Source organism: Haplochromis burtoni, unplaced genomic scaffold (assembly GCF_018398535.1).
Source record: "Haplochromis burtoni strain Fernald_Lab_line unplaced genomic scaffold, NCSU_Asbu1 Contig_76, whole genome shotgun sequence".
NCBI classification, from domain to species: Eukaryota; Metazoa; Chordata; class Actinopteri; order Cichliformes; family Cichlidae; genus Haplochromis; species Haplochromis burtoni.
Window position 1 is genome coordinate 1,143,174 of NW_024582437.1, and position 10,816 is coordinate 1,153,989.

At 43.2% G+C, this 10,816-nt stretch overlaps 1 protein-coding gene across 1 annotated transcript; it reads right to left on the bottom strand.

Moving 5' to 3' along the window:
* Positions 1-1,379: 1,379 nt before the first annotated feature.
* Positions 1,380-6,685, bottom strand: pou3f2b (POU class 3 homeobox 2b). The gene has a single exon (XM_042221867.1). It carries the CDS (start codon positions 6,594-6,596, stop codon positions 5,451-5,453), a length of 1,146 nt encoding a protein of 381 aa, XP_042077801.1. The 5' UTR covers positions 6,597-6,685; the 3' UTR covers positions 1,380-5,450.
* Between the last annotated feature and the right edge of the window lie 4,131 nt (positions 6,686-10,816).

Genomic DNA, 10,816 nt, shown 5'->3' on the forward strand with positions numbered 1-10,816 from the left:
CAGATAAGTGAGCGATTGTTGGGCTGATTGGTCCTCACAGGACTCAGAGATGGACCCTGATGTTTGATGCTTCGTACAAACGCATTAAGTGAAGATCACTGTGGAGGGGATGGATGGCTAAAACCTTCGTGTTCAAAATCAATTAGACCCCTGAAATTCACACTGAAACATTGCGTAGTTACACACACAGTGGTAAACTAGATTTCCGTGATCGGAGTGTGATTGTGTATCACTTTTTTGATATGTATCCACATTTGTCGAATCACACTTACACCTAACAAGCCCCCCTGTTAGCAAGTTAGTAAAACCACTAATTGCACATGCTCATCTAGTGGCAGGGCTGAGCGTGCTGAGTCAGCGATGCTCCTTAAATCTCACACTGTACACCCCTACTTCATTGCTGGAGACACTGGTTCTGTCACTAGAAGAGAACAAAACCCTCCAATGCTGTCGAGGTAAGTTTACATACAGACGAGGCTTATCTAATGGAGGTGAGACATGACAACCTGACTCATACTTGTGTAAAAGAGTCTTTCACAATCAGCTTGTAGTTTTAACGCGGAGGGCCCACAGTGAGCACGAATCTGGGCAGGGATGTGGAGCTTGGTGGAGGCTTGAAGAATCACTTGCACTTTGGTCAACCCCACACAGAGACTGACCAGCCGTGAATGGCAAAGATATAACCAGTGGAAAACTGCTCCACTGCACTTTTATTTAGATTGAATTGTAGTTGGACAAACTCCCCCCTTTCATGGGGACGCTAACATTAAAGCCTGATTTTATGGAATTAATAAACTGTAACATCTTTTCAACTTTTAACATTTCTGCACATTGAATTTTTCCCATTTTTGTTTTGTTTTTATGAATGACAAGTAATGTCCTCCATCTGGTCGGACAGTTAAAGGGATGAACAATGAACCTGACTTTCATCTGTCAGCTTAGTGAAATCTTTTTTTTTTTTTTTTTTTTAACCTTTCATTAATTGGCATAAGAATATGAACTTAAAAAAATACCCCAACAGTATCCCAACATAATATCCCCAAGAACAGAGAAGCCTTCTATTCCACGTTTCTGTCGTGAAAGGAAAACTTGACCCGACCTCCTCCCGAGGCTCCTGCTGGTGTCGCAAGATGGCGCTAGAGCATCGACCATGTGTCCCCCCCCACCCCAACCCTCCCGCTTCTCTTCCTCTGCTCGGTTCAGTCAGCGCCACAGCATCAGCACAGCAGCTTTCCCTCCTTGCCTGTGAGCCTAATGGGAAATTTCAAGTCACCTAAATAAAAAGGAAGGTGTAATTAACGCGACGCGCTATTAATTGCATCTGCTAGAGAGCGGATGAAGGGCGCGAGGGCGCACTTTTTTCCTTTTTTTAAATGTTATTTATTTTATTTATTTATTTTTATTACAGAGCTTCACAAAAGTCTACTTCAGAGATCAGAGAGTGGCAGAGGGGGCTTTAAATGCCGGGGTCATTTCATACCAGGCGTCCAAATGGCAGGTCAAACGGTGAGTGGGGGTGGTGATGATGGTGTTTCTTCCCACATCAAAACAACGCGTGAAGACGCGCTCTCTGGCAAGCTGGTATTACATCATCATCGTCTCGTATAGGTTAAGTTAAGCACATTAGCGTTGATTAGAATGACACCCACCTTGAATCAGAGGATATCTGCATATTGTTTATTTTTCTGTTTAAAGCACACGATTGGTTTTTAGTTCTTTATGATTTATTGATAAACACTATCAATACCTTATTAGCTACTGATTGCCAATCCACCTCTCTGTTTGCTTCTTAATTCTGAGAGAGAAAAGAAGCACTTCATCCATGCTCGTGAGGCTGCAGACATCGGAACAGGAAACGGATCCGATTCTAATTAATATTATTCTGACAGGCACAAGGCCCGCGCGCAATCACGCACATTTTTAAGCAGGAACTTTTGCATTTGGCTATCAGATCCAAGCTTGAAAAAATAGTAATAATAATCAGCTAGGCTAGATTTTCACACACGTGCACACAAACATCACACCAATGCTTACTGTGGGGAAATAACTCACTCAAGGGGAAGGGGGAAATGCCATCAGGGTCACCAGTGTCAAACTCACGGTCACCAGAAGAGAAGAAACAGAAAAAGAGGGGGTTTTTTTTCTTAGTATTTTTTATGTTAGCACATCGGGACAAATTTAAAGCGTTCAGGTTTTATCTGAAATCAGGAAAGCATCGTCGCGATGCGTTCAATTGCCAGTCTTTTAACCCTCATTTAATCACGACAGCCTAAAGTTGTGCTTAGGGTTGAAGCTGACTTCATAAGATACATTTTTGTCTTCTTAGATTAATTAATTATCTTAAGAAATAAACTAGACAGCGTCATTCAAGGGAGGAGAAGAGGAGCAAAAGAAGGGGGGAAAACTAAATAAAAACATCTACATCTGCTCACAATCTTTGTGTGTAATCCTGCGTGATAAAAGAAAAAGTCCACATATTAGTAAAAGAAAAAGATTACCGCATTGGACCGTGATTCAGCCCTCCAAAATGACCACTTTTTAGTCCTCGGACTCCACTTTGGGAAGCCCTAATTTAACCCTAGATGGAAGCTGTGGTTTTCCCAGCCAAAGCCAGTTCATTTAAAAGCAGCCTCGGGGCAGAAACAACACATCATCGGCTCACAATCTTCCATTCATCAACCCTGATTTTCTCTCGGCCATTAATTCCACTCAAACGAATGGGCTCAAAGCAAGAAGCATATTTTTTAACAGCACAGCTGTCAGGCAACTCAGTGCAGCAGCTCCCTGATTTGCTGGGTTTCACGGAAATATATATATGTGTATACATATGTGTGTGTGTGTGTGTGTGTGTGTGTGTAAATAAAATAAATACATTTAGCCTCGACGTTGGAAAAAAGCTGTTTAATATCAACCCCGTTATTTAAAAATGTGCAAGTCCGTTGTTCATGTGTCAAGTGATGAAACACCTGCAGGCATTCCTCACCTCTGCGTCATATCTACCCCAAGTTCATCCAGTGAATATGACATAGCCTATCCCCCCCCCCCCCAAAAAAAAACAAACAAACAAAAAACAAAACAAACAAACAAGCAATTAAACAAAAACAGCAAGAAGAACAGCGTTGGATTGCTACAGGTCTACATCCCACAACTTGTATTTCCAGTGAATTGTGACTTGGATCGATTGGTTTTAAAGCTACTGGAAGAAAGATTTCAATGCCATGATGGTTTCTGCTTGTTAATGATATTATTATTATTTTTTCTGCAAATGAAACACAGAGAAGGAAGAGGAGGAGAAAAGAAAAGCAGTTTCCACATGAGAGGGGAAAAAAGTCCCTGGATTTCTCTCTTTGCATAAAACAAAAGGGCGAGCTACTGCACGGAGAAAAACATGTATATACATTTAGCTGTGACGGTCGAGGCTGTGGCAATCCCGCTATTACAAAAAAAGAAAGAAAAATAGGTCTCTCATTCTGTCACCCCGTCCCCTACAAAACAAAAGCCTTCTCGGCTCTTCATTTCTTATATATCTCACCCTTTGTCTCTTCTGTAAAAGCCACCCAGAATAAATTACAATCTCATTAACAAAACTAAAAAAAATAACATTAAATAAAATGTCTACGCGCAATTTCCCCCCGTTATATAAAAAAGGCAAAACAGACGAACAAAAAGGCTGCATGGTTATTGTAAAATAATAATAATTTTGATCATATGCTGCAATTTTTGGAACGTCACTAAAATATGTTTTGAGGACAAATTATTCGCACATTAATTTTGTTTTGTAATCCTCCCCTTAGATCGTTTATTTGTGGACATTTCTCTGCCATATTTATGTGGATTCACTCTTAAAGCACTGTTTTTATTTCAGAGCGGGCGCAAAATGGCGAAAGAAAACTCTTACTAGGCGATTTAAGCCAAAAAAAAATAAATAAATAATAATAATAATAATAATAATGCAAAATAAAAGTTCAGAGGAATTTAAAAAACAAACAAAAATAGCAGACATTTTTGGACGTCAAAATTAACGCGTTACCAAAAAAAGAGAGAAAGAAACAAAAAGAAAAAAAGTCCGAACCATTTAAAAAAGGTACACAAGTGCAAGGCGGTGGGTTTAGGCTATGGACTCTGAAGCTCAACCTGCTTGTGTGTGATTTTTGTTTTGTTTTGTTTTTTGTTTTGTTTTTTTGTTTTTTGGGGGGAGGGGGACAAAAAAAATGAAAGAAAATGGGAAAAAGTGCCCCAGTGAAGAAAAAGCGAGAAAAAAGAGGGATGACTTTTTAAAGTTATACAATATTTACAAAAGCGGATCCAAACTGTTCTGTGAGAGTTGCTTGTGTCGAGATCTGTGTGTGTGTGTGTGTGTGTGTGTGTGTGGAGCCCATCCTGTTGTGGGGAGAAGAAAAAAAAGAGAAAAAAAGAAAAAGGTGCCATATAATCCAATCAATCGCCACGGAGCCCCAATCCTGGAGCTGGGAGACGCTCTGAGGGGGGAAATAATAATATTTAACGCTTGTTGTGTGGAAAACACGGACTTTGTTGTTTAGACTGCTGGCTGACTCACGATAGAGGTCACACACTTTTTATTTACCACATCTCTGCGCTCAGGCCATTTATACTGAAGAGTTTAACCAGTGAGCTGCACGTGCACTAATAATAATAATAATAATAATAATAATAATAATAATAATAATAATAATAATAATAATAATAATAATGTGTTCTTAACTAAATGGTGACCTCAGTCCACACAGAATAATTAAAAGCGGTCTGGCTGACAGATGGGACTCAGGCGATGCTCACCCTCAGCTGGACTCCACTGCACTGGGGCTGAAGCCTATACCGGCCTCCACTTTACTCCATTAACGCAGCTCCTTTGACCTCCCACTGCACTACCCACACACCCATCACTGCTGGACGCACAATTTAGAGCCACAAAACTAAAAAAAAAGAAAAAGAAACGAAAATAAAATAAAAGATAAAAAAAACGCCTTTGATTTCCCTTTTACGCACAGCCCCAAAAAGGTTGGAATTGATATATATATTAAAAAATAGAAGAAGAAAAAAAACTGGAAAATGGAAGCTTTTCTTCTAAAACCATTCTTCCCCTCCCCTCCTTTTTTCGTCAAGTATAATTTCAGTACACAATAGGGGCTACACCTTGAAACTGCGTCGTCTGGAGTCACAGTGCTGGGCATGTATCCTCGGAGAACATAACACGGGCTTATGTTCCTTCAGCTCTGCGAGAGGGGAGGACAAAAAATGTCCTGTCCTCCCGTCACTCGTTTTCCATTTCTCAGATATTCACTGCAGATATTGTGTCAGTAATCACTGCAATCTATTATACATAAAACACCCACTATATCGTTTCATAGTCCAGTGATTTATATATAACCTTGGGGGGTGGGATAAATTAAAACGGTAAACAAGTCCTGGAGGAGCCGGTCCGGCAGAGTTCATTGGACCGGGGTCTGGACCCCGTGGTGCGGCGGCGTGTCCCCGTACACATCCTCGCTCCCCGGCAGCGCTCCTCCCGGAGGGGTCATGCGTTTTTCCTTCTGTCTCCTGTTACAAAACCAAACCCTCACCACTTCTTTCTCCAGGTGCAGACTGTCCGCCAGGCTGATTATTTCCGACGCTGCCGGTTTAGGGCACTTCAAAAAATGGCTCTCCAAAGCTCCTTTTACGCTTACCTCGATTGAAGTCCGTTTTTTTCTTTTCCTCCCCTGCGCCGCGATTTTGTCCAGGCTGGTCGGGCTGCCCGAGGTGGAGTCCGCCTCCTCCAGCCACTTGTTCAATAGAGGCTTCAGCTTGCACATGTTTTTGAAGCTGAGCTGCAGGGCCTCAAACCTGCATATGGTGGTTTGCGAAAACACATTTCCGTACAGGGTCCCCAGGGCGAGTCCCACGTCCGCTTGCGTGAATCCCAGCTTGATCCTGCGCTGTTTGAACTGCTTGGCGAACTGCTCCAAGTCGTCCGAGGTCGGCGTATCCTCATCCGAGTGGTCGTGGTGGCTCTGCGGCCGGTGCTGGTGCTGATGCTGGGACGGAGGGTGGCCGTGTTCGCTGAGGTGCGGGCTGTGGTGGTCTTCGTGACTGTCTCTTAGGTTGTGGTGGTGCATCCCCTGCCCGCTGCCCGGGATGAGCCCGTTGACGGTGAAGCCCGGCTGAGAGTAAATAAGGCTTTGGCCGTTTGTCGTCGCCATGCTCTGTATGTGCGCCGCCGTGGTGGTTCTCCACGCGCGGGCGTCGTGGTGGTTCCCGTGCGTCTGGTGCACCAGGTGGGGCGGCCGTGACTGGTGCTGCAGGTTGCTGCTGGAATTGTGCATCTCGTCCCGGGCGCCCTGCACCGCGGGTTTAATGTCCTGCTCCGCGCCGAGCGGGCTCGAGGACCACGGGGCTCCCTCTCCGTGGGACAGCGCCGTTATCCACTGGTGTGCGTGGCTGAGCGTGTGGCTGTTGCTCTGCAGCGGGTAGTCGCTCTGCAACAGGCTCTGCGCGTCCCGGTACGCCGTGGCTTGCTGCATGCTGCCGGGCTCCGAGTGCACGATGGATGCGCTGGAGGTGAGAATGTTGTAGTGGTTAGACGCTGCGGTCGCCATGACTCTCGGAGCCGGACTGGTCGCTCTTATTAAAGGAACCTCGCATTTGACAGAACCTCTCCTGCCCACAGGCGGCTCCCAGGCGCTCTGCCAAGTGGACGCCGAAGCGCACCTGGACTCCGCCCCGCCCCCCGCCGCTCATTGGGTACGGGAGGATGATGGACGGGGTTACCAGGGGCAACGGCGCGGCGATTGGCCGCGTGGAAGTCTCAACAAACACTACTGTCTTTGTTGGAGAGGTGCGAGCCGAGGCTCCCGTGGAAGCGGAGAGCCGGAGTGCAGCATGGGGAGACGGAGCACCGGGATCAGCAGCGCAGCTGTAAGATCCAGTTCATTTACTTTGATAATCTCGTTCTATCCAGACTGAGACTGCAGGGAGTCTAGTTCCAGGAGACCCGGAGCTCTTCTGTATTTAACCATTCAATCCCTAATTTAGGTGGACTTCAGATTTTTATGCACATTTATGGCATTAAATACTGGAAAAAGTGCGAACCCTTCTGATTTGCGCATAACTTTTTCCCCCCTCAGTGCCATCAAGGACTAGACGGCGTTTTGTGTGGTCTACATTTGCAGTAAAGCTTAGTTCCGTCTGACATCTTTGTTTTAGTGCAACATTTCTGCTTGTCGTTGTAATGCATGCATATTCATATGTCTGCTGCTGTTCGTGCAGAGTTGTCTGTGTACTGTAAGCAGGAAAAATGCATCATATTGCGCTGTCTCTCCTCGAGGATGAATATATATCTTAGATGAGCCAATCATTTTTTTATAATGACTTTTTATAATGACATATATTGGAATGAAACTAAATGTAACAAATCTGTCACACAAGAAGCTTCTAAAGTGAAATATTTGATAGAGAAAGGAGCTCAGGCATGTTTTAAACAATTTGATTTTATTTAAAAAAAAATGACAGTAACAAAATGTTAACAAACTTTTGAACATTTGCTGCCATGCAGACTGAAATGTATCTAAAGTCTTCAGGTAAAAACATTGCGCTCTGCTTAAACTGAGGTGTGTGCCATTAGCTGGCATCAGTCTCAGGTGATTTTTGCAGCTGGTAATGGGGACTGGGATCTTTAAAAGCATCGGCTATTCAAGCTGCACTTCCTCAAACACTGATGCTTTCCTGTAAAAGTGTAAACTAGTATATTTTTTCCCTTCACCGAAGGCTTGTAAATGTAGATGTCGGTCAGCTGTCTTGACTTTAAAACTTTTAACAGCCCATAAAGTAAACAGATCAACTTTTGTGTCCAACTAGGCTGTAAAGTGAGTTTTACAAGTCTGTCTTGGTGGGAGAGGCTACATGCTGATAAAAAGAAGGAAGCCCCCTCCCAGTTGAAGTTATGGCTTTCTCTCTCTATACATATATAGCATGGAGGACTTGCAAAGTTTAGTGATTAAAAAAAAGAGAGACATAAAACTCTATCCAGTGTGCCCTTATTAAATGCAGTTTAAAGGATATTATGAGGGACTAAATGGCTGTTTACAACACTGTAAAGAACCTGTATATGGGGCCATTAGAGCATGGTGCAACTGTACCGAAGGCTTATTCACTTCACTAAAAGAGATTTCAAAATTATTTTCAGGTCTTATATAGAACGATTACAGAGTTAATATTGTGTGAACACCTTCTCTGGTTGCTCGTCATCCACTAAAGTGAAACTAGAAAGAAGTGAAGAGGAGGATTAAGTCCAAACTCAGGCCTCTAGTCCAGAGCAGGGAGGGCAGGTTTCCATCCTGTCTCAGCTGTCCCCCCCCCCCAACCCTCCAGTGTCAGCTTCGGGGACCAGGACTTTGTCCAGAGAGGGGACATTCCTGGCCAACTGCTGCTGGTTGCCATAGGGAGAGGTAAATGAAACAACAGCAGTTGCATCGCTGCAGCTCTCCCCCACCCGGACTATCTAAAGGCCTCTATTTAGAGAGGCTCTCTACTGCGGGGACAAAGCTTTTGCAGGGATAAAGGAGGGAGGAGTAAAGAGCACAGGGCCCTGAGAGGGAGAAAGGGCTAGAAAAAGCAAAAAAAAAAAAAAAAAAGATGAGAGAGATTATGTCTGTCCTCAAAGCTGCTCCTCACACTCCGCTGAGAGAAAGCAAACTGTGAAAAAAATGACAAACACATCTTGGACATTTTTCACTGGCAGAGGCACATGTTTAACTTTCTAACTTCTGAGGCAGTAATTCTGCATGTTAGAAGACATTAATGATTCCTGCTGCATGTGTGCAATTAACAGTACCTTTGGTTAGTCTATGGCCTACAACAATTCAGTCCACCAGAAATAAAGTCATACATACTGGCCACAAATTAAACCTATAAATCAATGCAGGCAGTTCTTCAATATCCACAATTTATAACTTTCAAAGTATGCAAATGACTCAAACTGTAATTAAACATTTTATTTAATAACTTTGGACCTGCAGTAAAATTAAGAGGCAATAAAAAAGCAATTATCAAAGAAATACTTTTCACCCCCCCCCCCAAAAAAAAAAAAAATTCTAGCCGTGCAACGAAAACACAAATGGTGAATATTCACGCTCACAAATCATTATTAGTGATGTTAATTTATTCAAAAAGTTCACACAGGGACACATGTCGTGTATATAGACAAAGGTCTGGGAACAATGCAGGGCCATCCAACAAAGAGCAAGTGCTAATTGCAAAATGTCGCTTCTCTATGACCTGGATTGCAGTTTCAATTCATATGCTGATTTAAGTTGTACTACAACTTTTTCTTTGCGCTTTGATGTCGCTTCAGTGGCCAAAATTCTCATTTCTGATCTTTTATGCCACAAAATATGAACAAAAGACAAGTAACGTAACCAACTTAGAATACATTTAAGACTGTTAGCTGTATAGTAAATACATGTTTTGTCAGCAAACTTTCAAAAAGAAAGAAAACTGCCATCAGCCCTGATTCACAGACTTGTCTTTAATTGCGGAGATAAACAGTGGACAACTGCTATAATACTTTCTGATGGTCTGTTTACATCAGTAATACGCAGCAGCATAAAGCGAGTAGTGATGATGAAGAGCAAAAACACACGCAAAATCCTCGTATTCCATGTATCACTCGGGCTCTTCAATTAAGTATTACTGATTGGGCCTTTAATGGATCTCATTTCAGAGGCTAATAATCTTTCATAGGAGTGAATCCAGCTGCACCGACAGCACATGAAGAGGCCAGGATTTAAGTCATACCAGGAAAAAGTTTCCAGGCACGGCTCAGTAATTCATTCTGGTAATATTGAACATTATTGTGGTGTAACATTGAAATCGGCCAAATCAAAAGAACATTGTGGTAATTAGGCTGTAATTCAAGGAATTACCACATCGCCACACAGGCTTAAATAGTCGTGTTGGGAGAAACGCAAAGCACATTATTTTAATGGCGTAATATGCAAACTATGGCTCGTTTCAATTACGTGGCTTAACAATGCATAAATGATGCGAGCCTTGTTATTTGGACTGCAGGGTCCGTAGTTATTCAATCACACAGAGGGGCCAGCGTTAGGGGCCACGCTGCCTTTCCTCTCATGCACCGAGACGCAGTGAGGGTCGCTGCCAAACTGCATTTAAGGGAATAAAAATGAACAGTAGAGAATGTAAGCGTTAAATTAACAGTAGGATAATTATATGACCCGTGTGCTGTAAAGATTCAATTTCTAACGCTCTAATTAGGCGACTGTCTCCCCATACATCAGCTCACATCCCTCTGCCAATTTCTCACCAGAAAGCGTCCTGTGAGCGGAAATAATTTGATTTTATTAAGACACGGCTCGTGTAATGAAGAAAATCAAAGGAGGGGCTGGTTGAGTATGATATGTTTTTTAAATCACTGATTGTTCCACGATCTCAGTCCGCTGAGTCTTATTTAAAGACGAGGACATTGGGGTCCAAACTGAGGGAGCGAGGAAGGCGAGGCCCAATCACTCTTTGCTGTCTGTGAACGCCAAAGAACGATTATATTAACCCGTGTAATGAAAAGTATGTCCACCGCCCACTGCAGAGAGAGGATACAGCACCTTAACGTGTCAGACCTTTCAGAAAGAAATTTGTAATCATGATTATTTTCACAGTCTTAACTAATGAAACTTACTTATCAGTTTCCAGAACACAAACAGCCCAGAACACAGTGGGGTGTGTGTGTGTGTGTGTGTGTGTGTGTGTGTGTGTGTGTGTGTGTGTGTGTGTGTGTGTGTGTGTGTGTGTGTGTGTGTGTGTG

Excerpts from the sequence above, each read along its gene's own strand:
- pou3f2b (XM_042221867.1), bottom strand. The coding sequence starts at position 6,596 with ATGGCGACCGCAGCGTCTAACCACTACAACATTCTCACCTCCAGCGCA.